This window comes from Polychytrium aggregatum (genome assembly GCF_025602895.1).
Source record: "Polychytrium aggregatum strain JEL109 chromosome Unknown BJ171scaffold_22, whole genome shotgun sequence".
In the NCBI taxonomy this organism is placed as follows: Eukaryota; Fungi; Chytridiomycota; class Chytridiomycetes; order Polychytriales; genus Polychytrium; species Polychytrium aggregatum.
In genome coordinates, this window is record NW_026516224.1 from 61,519 (window position 1) to 78,753 (window position 17,235).

General features: G+C 58.5%; 7 protein-coding genes across 7 annotated transcripts; 3 read left to right on the forward strand and 4 right to left on the reverse strand.

The window, feature by feature from the left end:
* The first annotated feature begins 129 nt into the window (after window positions 1-129).
* Window positions 130-1,681, forward strand: BJ171DRAFT_507867 (uncharacterized protein). The gene is made up of 2 exons (XM_053111255.1): window positions 130-495; window positions 669-1,681. Exons 1-2 carry the CDS (start codon window positions 184-186, stop codon window positions 1,647-1,649), a joined length of 1,293 nt encoding a protein of 430 aa, XP_052965843.1. The 5' UTR covers window positions 130-183; the 3' UTR covers window positions 1,650-1,681.
* A 265-nt stretch (window positions 1,682-1,946) lies between these two features.
* BJ171DRAFT_507868 (uncharacterized protein) lies at window positions 1,947-4,268 on the forward strand. Its single transcript, XM_053111256.1, has 7 exons — window positions 1,947-2,212; window positions 2,341-2,398; window positions 2,495-2,735; window positions 2,985-3,054; window positions 3,141-3,292; window positions 3,394-3,507; window positions 3,616-4,268. Exons 1-7 carry the CDS (start codon window positions 1,990-1,992, stop codon window positions 4,027-4,029), a joined length of 1,272 nt encoding a protein of 423 aa, XP_052965844.1. The 5' UTR covers window positions 1,947-1,989; the 3' UTR covers window positions 4,030-4,268.
* A 111-nt stretch (window positions 4,269-4,379) lies between these two features.
* BJ171DRAFT_507871 (anaphase-promoting complex, cyclosome, subunit 4-domain-containing protein) lies at window positions 4,380-8,177 on the forward strand. Its single transcript, XM_053111257.1, has 14 exons — window positions 4,380-4,635; window positions 4,747-4,889; window positions 5,053-5,123; window positions 5,243-5,335; window positions 5,441-5,504; window positions 5,576-5,846; window positions 6,103-6,197; window positions 6,336-6,466; window positions 6,617-6,777; window positions 6,893-7,260; window positions 7,402-7,450; window positions 7,538-7,714; window positions 7,809-7,882; window positions 7,992-8,177. The coding sequence occupies exons 1-14, from the start codon at window positions 4,410-4,412 to the stop codon at window positions 8,127-8,129; spliced, it is 2,061 nt and encodes a 686-aa protein (XP_052965845.1). The 5' UTR covers window positions 4,380-4,409; the 3' UTR covers window positions 8,130-8,177.
* Window positions 8,178-8,905: 728 nt separating this feature from the next.
* BJ171DRAFT_582533 (Yos1-like protein) lies at window positions 8,906-9,523 on the reverse strand (the record flags this gene model as incomplete). The annotated part of the gene is made up of 3 exons (XM_053114197.1): window positions 8,906-8,961; window positions 9,074-9,178; window positions 9,424-9,523. 3 exons carry the CDS (start codon window positions 9,521-9,523, stop codon window positions 8,906-8,908), a joined length of 261 nt encoding a protein of 86 aa, XP_052965846.1.
* A 379-nt stretch (window positions 9,524-9,902) lies between these two features.
* On the reverse strand, window positions 9,903-11,472 carry BJ171DRAFT_507875 (uncharacterized protein). Its single transcript, XM_053111258.1, has 4 exons — window positions 11,149-11,472; window positions 10,748-10,885; window positions 10,541-10,636; window positions 9,903-10,333 (listed from the first exon to the last, which is right to left on the reverse strand). Exons 1-4 carry the CDS (start codon window positions 11,409-11,411, stop codon window positions 10,141-10,143), a joined length of 690 nt encoding a protein of 229 aa, XP_052965847.1. The 5' UTR covers window positions 11,412-11,472; the 3' UTR covers window positions 9,903-10,140.
* Window positions 11,473-11,676: 204 nt separating this feature from the next.
* Window positions 11,677-13,877, reverse strand: BJ171DRAFT_507878 (uncharacterized protein). The gene has a single exon (XM_053111259.1). The coding sequence runs from the start codon at window positions 13,732-13,734 to the stop codon at window positions 11,881-11,883; it is 1,854 nt and encodes a 617-aa protein (XP_052965848.1). The 5' UTR covers window positions 13,735-13,877; the 3' UTR covers window positions 11,677-11,880.
* A 702-nt stretch (window positions 13,878-14,579) lies between these two features.
* BJ171DRAFT_599679 (uncharacterized protein) lies at window positions 14,580-17,015 on the reverse strand. Its single transcript, XM_053114948.1, has 4 exons — window positions 16,415-17,015; window positions 16,056-16,215; window positions 15,811-15,883; window positions 14,580-15,679 (listed from the first exon to the last, which is right to left on the reverse strand). Exons 1-4 carry the CDS (start codon window positions 16,988-16,990, stop codon window positions 14,821-14,823), a joined length of 1,668 nt encoding a protein of 555 aa, XP_052965849.1. The 5' UTR covers window positions 16,991-17,015; the 3' UTR covers window positions 14,580-14,820.
* Window positions 17,016-17,235: the final 220 nt, after the last annotated feature.

Sequence of the window (17,235 nt, forward strand, 5' to 3'; positions counted from 1 at the left end):
GCTGGATCAATCCAACTGGAGCCGTCCTCGAGCCGGACCGAGCCGGACCGAGTCGGATCGAGCCGGATCGTTATCGCCGCTGATGCCACAAACCTGCAGCCATGGGCCAGCGCCTCACCAGCGCCTCACCAGCCATCATCGGCCTTTGCGCTTCCGCTCTCGCTTGCGTATGTACCCGTCGCCATGAGTCTGAAGGGCATACAGAAGGCGTTCGCACGCCTGCCGCAGATGATCAGCTCCCAGATGGGCCACTCCGAGGCCACGCAGGACGCCGAGTATCACGAGCTCGAAGAGCGCTTCAAGCAGCTCGACGCGCTGATCCGCAAGATCAACGACGATACCCGCAAGTTCAAGGACTCGCTCACCTCCGCGCTGGGCTTCGAGGAGAATGTAGCAAAGACCATGGTAGAGCTCTACGAGCCCATCACAGGACGTCGCTCGTCGGCCACCGAGCACGAAGCCGCCCAGTCTGTCGGCGACAGCAAATCCGGCCTGGTAAGCGAATGCAGCACGACGACGGACTATTAGGAAAATGGCGCACACACGGCTCACAGCACCACATTCGACCTTTGGTGCTGTCGCCATGACTTGCAGCCCTGGCTTCTGCAGCCCTGGCTTCTGCGGCCCTGGCTTCGTGTTTGCTGATGGTGCCTTGTGCGTCCTTGCAGATCGCGCATTCCCCTGAATCCGCCGAGTCTCTCCAGCGGGTGCAGGACCTGGCTGCTGCCCTGGCCCAGGTGCGACAGGAGATCACACCCGAGCTCGATCGACTGGAGCGGCTCATCATCGGCCCTGCAGCTGACTACGTCCAGATGTTTGACGAGGTGAAAAAGTTCATGAAGAAGCGGGACCACAAGATGCTCGATTACGACCGCCATCGCGACGCCGTCAAGCGCCTGACGGCCTCGGAGCGGGATGTGAGCGCCGAGAAGAAGCTGGCCCGGGCCGAAGCCGACCTGGAGGAGGCCACCAGGCTCTACAACAACCTCCACACCACGCTTATGCAGGAGCTGCCGCACTTTTTCGCGCTGGCCATCCACTTTATCAACCCTTCCTTCAAGGCGCTCTACTGGTGCCAGTACAGGTACTACCACATTGTCACGAGCGCCTTCGAGGGACTGAATGTTCCCCACCATCTCAAGAGCTCGCTGACCGTCCTGGAGGCTTTTGAGCCGATGGAGCAGCAGCAGATCGAGCTGCTGGGCACCCTCAGTATCCCACGTCTGCGCAAGGTCAAGAGCGCAACCTCCGCTGAGCTTGTACCGCCCGCATCCGCCGCCGCTGGAGCCGCAGGGGATGCCCGCGCGCCCTCGACAGCCTCGGCGGGATTGGCGAGATATGCCACGGCCCCGAAATCGACGTTCCCGGGCTCGCCCTCCGAATCCAACCCATGGAGCCAGCCGAACAGCGGCCACTACACGGCCTCTCCTTCCGCCGCCGTTCCGCCGCCTCGTCCTCCCCGCGGGCCTGCGGCGAATTATGTGACTGCCCTGTATGACTACCAGGCCCAGGCAAACGGCGACCTGTCTTTCAGCAAAGGCGACCGCATCGAGCTGATTGAGCGGACCGAGTTTGCCAACGACTGGTGGAAAGGACGCCTGAACGGCAACACGGGAGTGTTCCCCGGCAACTACGTCCAGGAGTTGTAAAGCGCTTTGAATACACTTGGACCAGCACCATAGATGGGTCCCAGAGACAGGCGGCCGATGTGGGGCAGGGCCTCGGCTACAACCCCGTCCGTGCTTCTGCATCCTCAGATGCATTCGTTTGGCCGCTCATTTGGCCGTTCATTTGGTCACCCATCCGTCCGACGGGGTGAGAATCCAGCCACTTTGCCCAGAAAGGAAGGTGGGATGCTGCGCAGCGCCAGGCTTCTCGGCGAGACCCCTGGTGCCGAGGACCGATCTCGGCGAGAAGGGTCTCGTCATGTCTGGCTGTTTCTGGGCCAATGCCCTCGTCCACCATCCATCTCACCGCACCGCTCCGCTCATGACTGCCGCAGAAACAGAGTTCCGAAAGTTTGCCGTCGGCCGGATCAACAGCCTCGTCTCAAGGGGCTTCATTGTCCGTCAAGACTATCCGATTTCGTTCTCAGGAATCGCTGACGATCTTGCCATCCCCGACCGGGCACACATCGACGAGTCCTATGCTGCAACCCCGTTCTCCAACGAATACACCACAGTTGTGATCTCGGTACTGGAGGAGAGAGATGGTAAGAGGATAGCCATTGGTCGATACCGCCAGCGTGAACTTGGGCCATCCAACCTGATCGCCGCATGGGCATTCGGATCCAGACTGGCTCACAAATCCGGTTCACTTTGCTCGCCGATCCTGCTTCAGTGCGCTCAACGATCGACATCTGCAGGAGCTTGCTGTGTGACAGGCTATACCCTTCCAGGTACGTTCGTATCGGCTCGTATAATATGGGCTTCGTAGGATCGGCCATCAGCGAAGGTCCAGATCATTGATGCATCAGCTCCCCCTCCCTTGACAGGGTGGTTATCGAAGGTATATTGGATCTGCTGGCCAAGCCATCCAATCTCTCTGCCGATCGGGCAAAGCGGCACCACATCTCAACGGAGATGGTCCTGGACTGTTTCCACGTCCTTTCTCAAACGCTTGAGCTCCATGGTGTTGTTCCCTTCCGGAGCATATGGGAACTCGAGACAGAGTCGTCGTTCTGGCACCTGGCCGGATCGTTTGACAAACTGGTGGGCAGCGACATGGCCGCCGAGGTACGATGTCCGGTGAAGTGGGAGGGTGTTTTGTCAATGTATGCGGGAGAATTTGGATGGCGCACAGCCTGGCCTACAAACTCTGCGCCTGCCAGTGCTTAGCGACAACTCGACTGCCCGAGATCTGGGTGGCATTTCCCTCGTGTCGCTGCTCGCTGATTCTGGCTCTCGATTTCCTCTTGAATCGCCATCGATCAACATTACCGCACCCCAATTTCCTTGCACAAACGCCTTCGGGTGATGCCAAAGCATGAGCGGGGCCTCGAAGGGCTGAGTTTCCTCGGCGATCTTTTGCTGGACGATATTGCCATGAACCATGGTGCGTCTCGAGCATGCAGCATAAGCGATAGCCAACACCAAAGCGCCGCCGCTCTGAAGCATTAACCGACCGCTGGCTTCCAACAGACGATCCTGGGCAGTCGCTGCTGGCCTACTTTCTTCGGGGCCCGAGCTCGCATCCATGCAAGTCCATCGAACGCATCATGGAAATGATCGAACCTTGGCTGGCGAGCACGAGCCCCACTGTTCGACGGCTGGGTCACCAGTGGCTCTGGGCGGTAGGCAGCTCTGTCGACGCTGCAGGCATTCACTTTCACACGCCCGCCCGAGTCGTTCTATCGCTCACAAGACGTGCTCGACGATCCCTGTTGTCGGCTAGCTCTCAGAACTTGCACTCTGCGATTGTGTGTCGCTGAAGACCCTCGAGACCTCTATCCTCCGATTTCTCAAGATCAACATCTCAACGCCAGAGAAGCACTTTGAATTCCTCCAGGTCTGCGGCTCGCGAGCGAAACAGTATCTTGGCACGCTGCATTACACTCTGTCGTGGATGAATGTCAAAGCCATGCCAACACCTTGTTCCTGTCTTCCCTCCTTCCAGAGTATCCTGTCTCCAGTACTCAAGGCCACCCTTGCCGACACCCTGATTATTCAAAGCGGACGATTTGCATCGGATGTCAGTGGCAAGCTCAGCCAGCCGCTTTCCATCCAGAAGTACGTCCAGGTGCATCTGCGGGCGCAGGCCTTTGGCAACGAGCCCGAGCAGGCACTCAAGTTTGCCCGGCTGCTCACCACCCTGCTCGAGGGGCTGACGGCCCTCCACCTGGACGACCCCATCTGGCTCCGCGAAAACACATCGGCACTGAACAGCCTCAAGACACAGCTGAAGGAATACACCAAATCACGGCGGAGCAATCGGGTCTCGGCACTGAGCGCCCAACTCGACATTCTGGACTGGATGGGGACAGCAATCGTGCAGCGAATGCTGGAGAGCTCGCAAGCCGCAACGGCCTGAGCGCCGCATGGCATTCGATCTATGTGCGATCCGGCTCGCCGAGGCTCTGGATCGTTGCTGCGGCGCCTCTATGAAGCAAGCATACAGCGCATTGAAAATAGTGGAACACAACGATGCGAGCGCCGATCGACGCCGATCAGTCATGTAACATTACATCCGCAAGCCATCCGCATGCTGGGGTGTCCTGGTTCAATGTGGGCACGCTGTAATATATGCGCACCGATTCCAGCGTCCAAGAATGCACCCATGGAGATGTGCACCGACTCTCTTTGCCTGCGATGCTTCCGCCACGGCAACCGCTATGTGAGAGCGAGACGCAGGACAATTTCCATTTCTCGGCTCTCGCCAGTCTTTGCTGGGCCAGCCGCGTTCTGCCCAACATGGATCCTGAATCTGCCCCGCTTCCCTTCCGCCGAGGCGATGGCCAGTACAGCCTCGTCCAGGCAGACGACTCGATCGATCTGCTGGAGCCCTCGCCGGTCGTCGATCTGGTGGCCCTCAGCACCGCCCGCGGCGATCTGGTCTGTGTCCGATCGTGGGAGTGGGCTCGCATCTGGAGCCAGAGCTGCCCTTATCGCCCGAGATCGATGGCATGGCGGCCCGACGGTATGTGGCCCTCCCTGGCGTTGCTTGGCTGGCTCGACGATCCTCCGGTGGTTTCTGGATGCCTCAGTTGATCCGTTTCCTCCATCATCGGCGGTATTCCCCACCCGCCAGGCAAGCTGCTCGCCGTCGGCTTTGAGAACGGAGCGATCCAGCTGCGAGACTCGGAGACAGGCGAGGTCAAGTTTACATGTGCCTCGTCCAAACAGCCGATTGTCGGCCTGTGTTGGGCAGAAGATTGCCTGGCCCCGCAGCAGGTACGGTGCTGCCTGATCTGCAAAGGGCAGCAGTGGGCCTGCCCTTGATCATTCGCGATTTGCAACAACCAGTCGCTCACCCCCCCCCCGCTCACGTTCCGACTGTCAATGCTGAACTTGCACCTCTGCACCATCATACTCTCGACGGCGACCATGGCGTCAGTCGGTCTGGGGCAATGTCGCCTATAGAGAGTTCTCGGGATTCCTGCCGCCACTTCCAACCCTCCCGAACTGGTGAGCTTCCTCGGAGCACGGTGCAGGATCATTCATCCAGATCTGGAATCCGTGGGCATGTCGGATCGTCACTCTAACATGCCGACTCGTCGGTGATGGATTTGTTTGTCATGCCACAGCGAGTCGATCGTTGGCGATATCTTTGTATCGGACACAGCCGCCGCGCTGAATCTGCTGGTATCCATCGACGATGGGGGCCAGATCCAAGTCAGGTCAGGCCGGTCATGAGACGAGTACTGGCAAGCCCGGAACGATCATGAACCAAGCGCTGAATGTGTTCTGTCATCTGGTCACCAACATATCGCCTCTGATCGCAGAGCCTTTGGTGTCTACACTGTCGCAGAGCTCATGCTCCCGCCCGAGGGTTCCGACAATGCCCAGGCAAGTCCAGCACAGTCTCTGCAGCCGATTGTGACGGAACCCTGGGATTTACGCAGTTTTATACTTCTCAGGATTGTCGTTTGTATGTGACCCCGGATTTGGCCCATATTGTGGTGTCGTCGCAGCAGGCCGACGCATTTTCGCTGGCGATTTACAGCGGTGCTATGCTGCGTCCCAAGGCAGCCGATCTCCAGTTTGTCTCGCGATGCTGGATCACCTTCAAGTATCTGCTGAGTTATATCGAGGAAGTCATGATAAAAATGAAGGCCGAGGCCAAGGCAGTATACAGACTCGAGCTGCAGCAGCACGACAAATTCGCCGATCTCCTCGAGGAATGCGAAAGTATGGCGGAGTCACTCATGGTGCCGATCAGAAAAGCCCACCCTCCTTGGCGCCAATGCCACTGTCTCGACTGGAGGGGGAGCACTGTCTCCATTGGCCTTCTTGAGCTTGGCAGTCGATGTGATCGATGGATGCAAAGTCGATACGAACGTTGGCGAGCTAGTCGGAGTGGAGGCGGGGATTTGCGGACAGCACAGGGCCTGAATCGGAGTAGATGTCGGTATGGACTACTTTTGCTGACACCTCGAACGGCCAGTCTCGTCGACCCCGCAGATGGAGTACATGAATCTACTCGAGTTTGGGATCGTGGGCGATGGCATCAAGCAATTCGTGGACCGAATGGGGCTGCCGGTAAGCCATCGATTCTACGCTGCCGTCGGGGAGTTAAGACTGTTCGATGTCGACGTTGAATGCTGGGTGGTGGCACGTCTGGGGTGTTCGCGGACGCTGACAGGTACATATCCAATCGATGCGAATGGGCGGCTGCAGGGCATTCGTCGGTGGAAGCAGGCCGCCGAGGTCGCCTATACGAACTTTGGAAACTTGGCGCAGAAACACCTCGTCCCCGTCTGCGAGCGGATATTCACGCTGGCCACACGTCTGCAAGTGTTCGATAAGCGGTAGGCGCGAGGGAACCCCGAAAGCGTGCGTCTGATGGTGATGCACTATTCAGGTCGAGTGGAGGCTCGAATTGAGCGTAGTAAACAGCTACGACGAGGTCGCTGTGTTCGACCCAAGTCTTTCTGATTGATCGATCCTGCATCTACCAGCGAAAGCACCGTCGTTGAGTTTTGGGAGGACTCCAATTTCAAGGAGACCAACAACATCATCGAGCTGTCCAGCCGACTGATGGTGCTGGCCACCAAGTGCCTCTTTCGAGCCAAGAAGCGCCATCTGGAGTTCAAGGACTTTATTTTCTGGATCAACTCTTGTAAGCCTGCATCCCGTAGCAGCCCGTGCCCGAGCCTCGTTTCCGAGACTTTATAGAGCCTTGACGGCAATCTAACCACGTTTGCGCGGATCTGTCGAACTTGGTCCGGACTTAGTTTTGCACATCAAGCTGCGGGACGAGACTGCCGATATGCATGTCGATGACAAGGAGCCCCCACTGTTCGACAAGGAGATCGATGGAGTTTGCGCCCATGTGAACGATCAGTGCTCTTTGGTGATCCTCGATGCTTTTGATGCGAGTGCATATCCATCGGACACACAAGATGGTTCTTCAGGGCTCGGTGATAGCTTCCCGGCAATCCTCAAGGGGCTCTCGGCCGCGCTCGACCGATTCTTTTCTGGGAAAAACAACATGCTAACTGCAAGCATGGGCCGTGTGTTTGAGCGCCAGCTTGCTCATAACTCGAACCAAACGAATAGCTCCGGGTGCAGGACCTCAGGAATCCGATTCCGCGAGTCGCTGGTGAGTCCCTCACCCTCCTCTGCAAGCAGGATGACACCACTTCCGCTGTTTCTCCACCAATGCACTCATCTCCATTTGCAAGCGATCGACTCGCTAGTCTATCTGTTTCTGACCAAATGACGCTGCGTCATCGCACACCAGACCAGTCGCTCGATTTCGTGGTCGACTGCGGTATTCGACGGACCCGCGTGTAAGTTGATCGAACAATCGAGTCGATTCTTTGGATGCATTCTCTCATCGCGCACGCCCGGCTCACCCAAGATCACTCTGCGGTCAGTTCATGTGGGAAAGCTTGGCGTCGGAGCTAGTCTATCAGCAACATCATGCCTCGTACAAGTCGACCCAGCATCATGCACCACCGACGTATCCCACAAGATCCTGGATTGGGACTTTTGGGACGACCACACGATAGTTGCGCTGATAGGCGAGGAGGCAGCCCAAGCAAAGGATGAAGGTAATGCCCATACGCAGCTGTACATGCCAGCACATCGGATTCTGGGCACAACCTCTAACGCCGCATTTACCATGACGTGGAATTCCGCCAACAGCAAGCGCAAAGGGTCGAACAATGATGGCCAGTTTGCGCATTGAGCCAGAGTCGCTCGCAGATGGACTACCCAAGGTAGGCTGACTCAAGAGCATCGCCAGCCCCTGTTCGACGGTGCCCGCCATGTCGACTTGACCCACTGAACCAGCTTGTCTGGGCTCGACCTGGACAAACCCAATCGCAGGTACTCGCACTGGACCGAGTCCGGGAGCTGGACGACGATGCGACAAGCTTGCGCATCCAGGCTAGCAAAAATACCTTGTATTTGGTGCAATCCGAGCGGCGAACGATCGCGGCCTACTCTCTGGACGAAGACGAGTGATTCGACAGCACACTCGAGACAGAATAGATCCCACGTCGTTATCAGCGACGAATGTCGTTTGCTCCTCAGCCGCCGCTGTTGTCGCTGAGGATAGCGATTGTCATCTTGCCTATGGTGTGCATCCGCCCGGATCATCGCCCATCGTCCAGTTCACCGCAGTACAGCGACACAAAGGTTGGATTTGGGTATTAGATGATAGATGAGGGTGTGTATATTCAGGAACCAGAAAAATGGCCACCGGTCTCAAAACGGTATTGTAGAGAAGAAACAAGGCAGCCAGTCATGGGCTCGACATCATTTTCCGCTTGCCAGCAACCGCAAAGATCCCCATGACTGTCGCCAGGATAACCACGGCGACAACCCCAGGCATCTTGCGACGCATCCGCCGACTCCAGCACAAAAACCCCATCAGCAGCCCAAATAGTCTTCCGCACCGGCTTCTCCACAGGTTCACGAGACGGCTCCTCCGCAGCACCGGCAACCGGCTCCTCAGCGAGACCGGCACTGGCCGTGCGGCCTCGGCTTCGATGGGGTTGCCGTGAGCAGGAGCACCGCTGGTGCGACCGATTGCGGCATTATGGCCGACAGAGGGACTCGTGCTCTGTGTTGTGCCTCGCCGCTGGACTCGCTCGTAGCTTGTTGTTCCACTGAACTCATGACCCAAGTCAAAAGTCAGGATGGTGGTCGAGACCATGTAGGCAATGATGAGACATGCGAGCGCAAGCAGCAGAGACGAGGACGAGTGGGAGAAGCGGGTGGAGGGGAAGCCATAGGGCTTATCCAAATATGAGTTCATAGATAATGACGAGGACGTTGATGCCGATGAGAGGGACTGATGGGCCGATGGGTGAACGAGAGAGCAGAAGGTGTCAGCGGAGCAGGGTCGAGGCTGCCGAGTGCACCCACGACAGGAGCGGTGCAGGACAACCTGACAGGCGACTTACATCGGAGCAACGTGCGGACCGCAGAGATGAGATTGACGACTTTGGATCGGAGCGAGATGCTGTTTGGGTCAAACTGGTTTTGTGACTGGACCTGGCCCAGGCCGACTAGCTCCCGGATAACCGAGTCAGCAGGGCAATTTAGAATGAGGCCCGAGCCGCAGCGAGGAGAAGCGCATTTGCATTAGATGCTGCTGAGCGAAGCGGGTGTGTCGTCGCTGCCGCTGAGGCCATGAGCTCTGCTCGGGACGCTGTGGGCCAAGTCCGAGGACTAGCAAAAGTCCTCCAGGACGGAGCATGATGGCGGTAATCAGCAGTGCGAGCAAGAGAGATTAGGAAGTTCGGAGCAGTACCTTTGGCAAGGAAACGCTCTTCGTGCAGGACAGCAACAGCGTTGATGAGGAGCAGCACAGCGTAGAAAAGTTGTCCAAAAGTAGAGCCAATAAAGGCCATAGTAGTTCGGCAGCGGAAAGGGCGACGAAGGGAGCAGCTGTCGGTGGGAAGGCGGGTGCAGACCAAGCGCTGAGGCCACAGGTGGACGGGATGGCAGGCGCGGAGACGGCGGCTGGAGCAGAGGCCCGGGAATGTCTTGGTTTGTGCTGGAGGTGCTGGCGAGATGCAGGCGAAAGCGAAAGAGGGGCGCACAAGCGGCCGGAGCCAGAGACAGGACGGGCGAGGGCGGTGCGGCCGGCGAGGGACGTCTCGGCGAGAAGAGCGCTCTCGCTCGCGGTCCCGTGGCTGTGGCGGTGCGCCGGTTTCATCAACGTGGTGATTTGATCAGTGTTGTGGTGATCATCAGCGACAGAAATGGGCAGCGAGACTGTATTCAGGGACCAAGAATGCCAGATCCAATGCTGGTGTCGGAAGCGGCACTCGTAAAGGCTCATGGACAGATATGTCCCAAGGCCGGTGGCGACCGTCCAAAGGGCGCAAATGCGCCATGTTCTGCGCGAGCTGTACGCTCTCCTGGCCATGGTAAATGGGAGATGGGCGAGGCCTTGGTTCGGGCGACGACGACAGCGACACGGTGTCCCGCTTCATTGCGCGAGCTGTATGTATTCAACACAGCACTACGAGGACGCCTTCTTCGCAGCAAAGAACACAGCAGCAGCATGTTTCTGTCGGCGCTTCGACAGATCGGCGACGCTCGTCGTCCTCTTCACTCGACCGCCGTAGAGATGCTGATGTCGGAATGAAAGCGCCTCCTCAGCAAGCGGGCGGGCTTTCTTCTTCTGTGCATTCAGAGCCACAACCTTGAATCCTCTGCTCCGTTCATCGCGTCCGTGTTTTTCGCAGCGAGTTGCAATGATGCGATCGACAACAGATGGTGAAGCAGATCAGCATTGAGTAGGCGACCGTCCAAGGCACCCGCCATGAGAGCAAAGCAGCAGACCATCGGACTCGCGCCTTTGTATGCATTCAACAGCCCGAGAGCAGGGCGGATGTCCGGGATTTCACGCCTTTTCGTACCTGACGATGCGCTCGTCCTGCAATTGTTTCTTTTGGCGCCGTTGATCCTGAGTCGCCAAGCGGGTATGCGTGCCAGAGGGATGTGTGGTCGCTGGCCTGCAGTTGAGCACCGAGATGCCGTTAGCTCAGTGACGGCGACGCCCTCTTTTGAATCCGTCTGCAGCACTTTGGCACCGTCCTTTGTGGTTGTATTTTGGCAGCCATTACCTCTCGATTTCGGCTTCCTCGAGGATCTCGATTGGTAGCATACGGGCCTTCTCGAGCAAGCGCTCCTTCTTCGTCGCTGCTTGCTGCTTCAGCTTGTCGCTCCGCTCTTTCCGCAGTCTCTTCTCCTCGACCTTTCGTCTTTGTAGAAAGAAAGCCAAGAGAGGATTAGCACTCGGCGTCGGAGCATGCCGATCCAGAGCTGATGTCCTTTGCCACAGCATCACGGTCAAGCGGTGGCCTCGCCCAGTGGGGAGCTGTGGTTATGTGGATCTACACACGCTGGTATTTGGTCTGTGATCGTGCTGCATATTCAGCAGACGTCTGCTTTCCCGAAATGCAGCAACACCATTTGCCCCAGCCATCCATCACCGAGTCTTGAAGTCTCGCTCCGGGACGCTTACTGTTTCTCGAGCTCACTCGCCAGTTGCTGTTCCCTCAGCGCCTGCTCTTTGGTCGACTTGATGGAGACCGCCTCGGGCGCCTCGCCGTCCGACTCATCGTCGTCGGATGAGTAGACGACAGCGTCCGAGTCCATTTCCTCGGGCTCGGGTTCTGGATCCGGCACAGTCTCGAATGACTCCTCGTCCTCCTCGCTAAGCTCCGGAGCCACCACCTTGGGCTTGGCGGGGGCCTTGGTCTTTTTCGATATCTTGGACTTGCCCATGCTCGCAGCGCTCTGTGTCAATGTCGGTGTCGAGCCGGCGTCGATATGTGGGTGCAGTTGGGCGTGCCTGAGCCGGAGCCAGAGCCAGAAAAATGCGGCAAGAAAAAATCTCAGCCGACTGCGCACGCGCTGTACGTAAGCGGCCGGCGTCACCCAAGCGACCCTGGCCATGCGAATTGGGTGGCCAAACCATGCCAAAGGAATGTGCTCAGACGAGGAGACGGATCCACGCTGCAGCATTCCTCTGCCACGAGGACCGGTGTGCTAAAGGAGGTCTATGAATGGATATGTATTCAAGATCCAGAAAGACTACTGCTCTCAAGAGGCGGGGCCATCTGCTTCGTTTCGGGCATGCATTCCCGGTGCGGAGCCGTTGTCTCCACACCGCTCTCGGGCATTGGCTTCGAGTTAGTATGAATCAGTCAAGAGGTGCGCGTGGTGGGGGAGAAACACCAGCGTTTCTGCAGCCTCACCGCCGGCGCTGGCTCAGGATCAGGGGAACGTCGTCGTCACAGCTGGCTGCAGATGACTGCGACCCCAGATAGGCCCCCCGTGGCCGAGGCGGGCCGTATATCGACGCTGGGGCCGGCACCGGCACCAGAACCGGCGGCAGCATAGACGTTGGAATGGGCATGGTGTGCGGAAAGACCGCATAGTCGCCGATCCCCATTCCGCCAGAGTTTGGTGCAGTTTGGATCATAGCTGATGTCTGCAGCGGATATCGATGGCCTGCAGGAACGCCTTGCCCATACGGATACACACCGCTTTGATGTGGACCGCCCAAGGGAAGGTGCTGTGTTCTGGAGAACGACATTTCCGAGGGTGGGTACCCGGGCGGACCCGCCGTCGTCGAGCGCAGACGCTGTGCCGAGCTACTGGTCTGATGCGAGTGCTCGCTGGAGCCGGACTTGATGATTGTGCGGGGATCGACCAGGACGCGCTTCCGGTTCTGCTGGTCGATAGCCATCTGCTCAAGCAGTGTTCGCTGGGGAATAGGCGGCAGGTGGCTCCATTCGCTGCCACATCGACTCTCAGTATCAGGAAACACCGATTCGGCTTTCGAGCGGGCTGAGCGGGTACTTCTGGCCGACTTGGATCGCTGGAGAGGGACACCGTTGTCAACCAGAGGGACGTGACGAGTCTGGATGTCTGTCGCATGCCCAGGAGGATCGCCGTGCTCGGACCGGGATCGTGCTCTCGGTGGGCCGGTGCGAGAGCTTTGAGTGCCGCTGCGCTTCAGCTTAGTGCCGTCCAACTGATCAGACTTTCCTGTGGCTGCTCGTGAAGCATTCCGAACGGAGCCTGCTCCTCCGGGTTTGTGGGAATGCGCGGGTTTGGGGACAGCAACCGCCGGAACCGGACCAGGATCGACGAGCGACCGACTGAGAGGCCGACGGGATACGTCGGCTGGAGCATCTTGCAAATCCAACGGAGAATCCGAAGAATCATCGCCTTGCGAAGAGCTGGACCCGGCCGACGACACAGCAGGCTCGTTCACGAGCAGCCTCGACTTGCCCGAGGCCGAAGATTTGGTTGCGGCGATCTTGGGAAACACAGCCGAGAGAGCCAACGATGGCGCAGATGTCACGGCGCTGGGTCTTCCAGTCGCCGGCCGGCTCGGTTCGTCGCCTGGCTGCTCGGGATCTCGACCGGGACCAGGAGGCCGACGCTCAGATCGATCCGAGTTCTTGTGCTGGCGGCGAATCCACAGGGCGCCCGCCACTGCAAGAGCAACGACGCCCAAGGTCGATGCAGCTACAATGATGGCCAGCTTCGAGACTTGGCCAAAGGGCCCCAGATCGATCAGATCTGGGGTCGATGATGAGGGCGATGCCGCTTGCGACGACGCAAGATCTGTGGGTATCGGTGCAACCGCACCCGAGACGGTCGAGTTGGCCGACGAGGGTTTGGTGCCTGTTGATTTGTCGCTCACCGTCGAGGCACACTTGCCGCCGAGCGGGGTTGACAGTTGCAAGACGGCAGGATACTGCGTTCTCGGGCTAGTGTCGATTCGAAACGAAACCTGCGAGCCAGAGCAATTCCATGAAGAAAACGCTATGCTGGAGGCATCTAGGCGACAGGACGCTGGGGTTGATGAGCCGCCAGCGAGGGCCGTCGGCGGCGGAAACTGGTAGAACGAGTCGAAGACGATGGTGAACTGGCTCGCCGGCCCACCAGCATCGAGGACCGTTAGGTTCACCCAGAAATTGCTGGGCCGAACAAGTGTGGTCGAGGGTGTGAATGTGCATGCTGCCAGGGTTTCGTGAAGCAGCAGCAGCACGATCAGCAAACATGACATGGCAGATACGAGCGGTGGTGGCATGATGGGCGGCTGTGGCGATGTGAAGCGGCCGAGTGCAAGCGTGGGAACAAAGGAAGAACAACGAGCCCGAGCCCGAGGACGATGGCCATGTTTATAAGCGGCAGCAGCGATGGGCGCTGGGGATGCGGAAGGGTCAGGGCCGGCCAAAGGAGAAAAGGGCGCACTGGAGCTTCCAAACAATGCCCACCATGCAGCGAGCGCCGGTTGCGGATGGGCAGCCCGCTGTCGGAGGCAAACAACATCCAGGGTGCAGCCGACCACCCGCGGCAGCCGACCCTGCGACCCTGACTCCCAGGCTGGCAAGTGCTACTGCTGCTGCTGCTGCTGTTTCCACAACTGGGATGAGATGTGCATGAGACCGACAGGGATCGGCAGAGACTTGCTCCTCAAGCAATCCCAAGACTGTCCCGCTGACCCCAGCCAGCACGCAGAAGCACCTGCGATCCGCCGGGCCCTCGTCCGGCTCGGATGGCAGTAGCATGGCCGGGCACTTTCGCCTTGTCTGAGGGGGGGGGCATTTATTGGGCATACAGTCTATCCAGAAAAAAACGGGACAGTCACTTTCCGGCTTCAGCGGCCTGCAGCCTGCCGAACTTCCGTAGGCCCCAGTGAGCAAGCCGTGTGATTGCACTCCTGTCTTCGTTGGCAATCTCTTTGTTTTGGTTGGTTTCGGGAGCATGGTCTTGAACACACTCGGTCGATCTCCTGTGGCGATGATCGACTGGCATACCGAGGTCATGTTCCGTAAGGCATTGATGTCTCGATCCCACAGCGTATGGCAGCTTGCACAGCTCCGGACAAAGTGTGGTTTCTCGATATCAAGATGGTGCTGTGCTTGGCCATGATTGCGATGAGTGGGTAGGTGTATTCAGGTTCCAGAAAAAAACACTGTCCTGGTTAAAAACGGGTCCCATTTCATTTTGGAAACGCTGTAAGAGGTTCGCTGTGGGTAGATACAAGCCCCAGATACGAGCCCAGATACGAGCCCCAGATCTGAACTTCAGAGGCTCGTCCAGAATCCAGAATCCAGACCAAAGCAACAACAGCAAGGGCACCAGGGCTACAACCAACTCGTATCGGAGGCAATTACGGGGTGTATGGGGGAGGAGGGCCGTTCGAAGGACCGGGCTCGTGGTGGGGCCGGGGCTGCTCGAGCGGCAGCAGCTTCAGGTTGTTCGGATCGGGCGCGGAAGCGGGTGCGGAGGCGTGAATTGCTTGCAACGGAGTGGGCTCACGCGAGGTAGCTGAAACAGCAGGCTCGGCAGGCCCAGCGGGTACAGCCTCGTACGCAGGGGCGGCATAGCCGTCGGAGGCTCCGGCAATCGGGTGGTAGTAGACCCACTGACCGTTGACGAGTCGCCAGCCATTGACAAAGGGAGGCATCGGGATCTCGCGATGGCCGACGACGAGGATGTTGCGGTGAGACTCGCCCTCCTCGTCGCACTCTGTCCGGCAGAAACAGTACGAGCAGCACGTGCATATGCCGGTGCAAGCGCAGAGCACCAATGTGAAGATGCCCAAGGGCCAGAACACGACCGAGTAGTAGACCGCCATGCGGGGCGACGGCTTGACGACGGCAGTGAAGGCGTTGCCATCAGACCACGGGGCCGAGAACAGAACCACCGCTGTGTTGAGGGTCGAGTAGTCCAGGGAGCAGGTGACATCTTCAGGACCACATTGGCCCAGAATCTCCGATGGATCTGGCAGGCTGTAGGTGATGAGTTTCGGGCGGAAAGTCACAATACCCTCGGCCTTGACAGCATGGTGCTTGCCAAAGAAAATAAAGTAGTACTCGGCATATGTGGGCGAGGTGAAGGTGTAGTGACCCTGGTAGGTCTCGGACTCAAAGTGCTTGAAGGTCGCTCTCACGGAGGCAGGGTGGGTCTTCCAGGAGTTGAAAGCGTGAGTGCTGCGAATGATGACGAAGCTTGGCGGAAGGTTTCCGCTAGAGAGAATATGCAGCGACTCATCGTTAGCGCGGCTGGATCACGGGAAACTGAGCTGCTACAGGTGACAGCGGATACCAAATGATACCGTCAGATGTCGAGGACGCCACTCTTGTCGAATAATACGTACGTGTTCTGGAAATCCCAGTCGATTTTGACTTGTGAGTTTTCATGCAAGTCGTATCGGACAAAATAGTACGACCCTGGATATCCAGTCGCAGATGATGATATTAGCATTACCCAGGGCACTTCAGGGCACTTCAGGGCGCTATCAGGGCGAGGCAGCCGCGGCGAGCTACCGTGTCTCGAACCACCGAGCCTTCCTCGACTGGATGCTGGACGCAGTCGCACTCCAAGCGAAAGCCAGCCACATACCATCGAAGATGTTGGGGCTAATGAGCTTGGGCGGAAAAGTCTTTGGGGAGCCGAGGGGAGGCGAGTGGTCGAGGAGATAGACGTCGACGTTGTTGGGGCGCTCAATCTCGACACCTTTAGACCAGAAGGCGTCGAGGGGAAGCAGCTTTCGGTCACCGTTCTAGGGTCGTTGAAGGTGGTTGCGACGGCAGGATTGAAAGTAAGAGAGGCGGTTATGACAGGCACTGGCGGTGGCGGTGCAGAAAGAGGCGGGATTGTGGAGCTCCAGAGAGCAGCAACGGCCGGACGAGGAACAGACGCCGGCAAGCTGTATGAGCAAAATACACAGCCAAAAAGCTCGGACGAGCACAGGCACTTACCACCACTTCGACCGCAATAGGGGTGGGCTTTGGAACGACGATGGCAACCAAGACAAAGACAATGACCAGAAGGACACCGACGCAGCACGAGAGCGTACAGCAGCCGCTGCGTCGGGAGCGCCGGTACTCTGGCGAGACCACTGCTCCAAGAACAGGGATGCTCTCGGCGGACGACGTGTGATAGAATGGGCCGACTTGGGACGGATATGTGTGCGGGTCAGCTTCTGCCCAGGGATCGGGTTTCTTGCGTGGCCAAATCACGGTAACGATGATGCCGACAATGAGCGACCCAAAGAGCGCCATGAAGACCGTGTCGGCAAAGGAGTCGACTGGGTTATTGGACCCAAAGAACCCCCAGAGAGCGCCGCCAAAGGCACCGACGCCGAAGCCGACGGGGTTCAGGCCAGCATCCTGAGTGCGGCCGTCGTGGCGGATGTCGTGATGGTCGTCGACGGGGGTGTCGTGATGGTGATGGTGGTGGTGATGGTGATGGTGGTAGTTGCTGCCTCCGCTTCCACCTCCAACTCCACCTCCGCTTCTGCTGTTGCCGCCAGGGAGAAATCCAGAGCCTTCCATAGGATGTGGGAGAGTTCGCTTGAGTGATGAGGAGTGTGAGGGCTCCTCAGAGCGGGCTTGAGGGGGCTGGGATGAGCGACAGGCGGCTGCGCGCAATGCCAAGGACGGGGGAGCACGTGGCTGCTGCGCCTCCGCTGGGTGGATCACGTGTGATTCCGCCAACGAGAGCGCCGCTCGGTCACGCGCGTGTCACGATGTGCTGCGCCACAGTGTCCAGCCACCACGACCGGCTCGCTGGGCGCTGA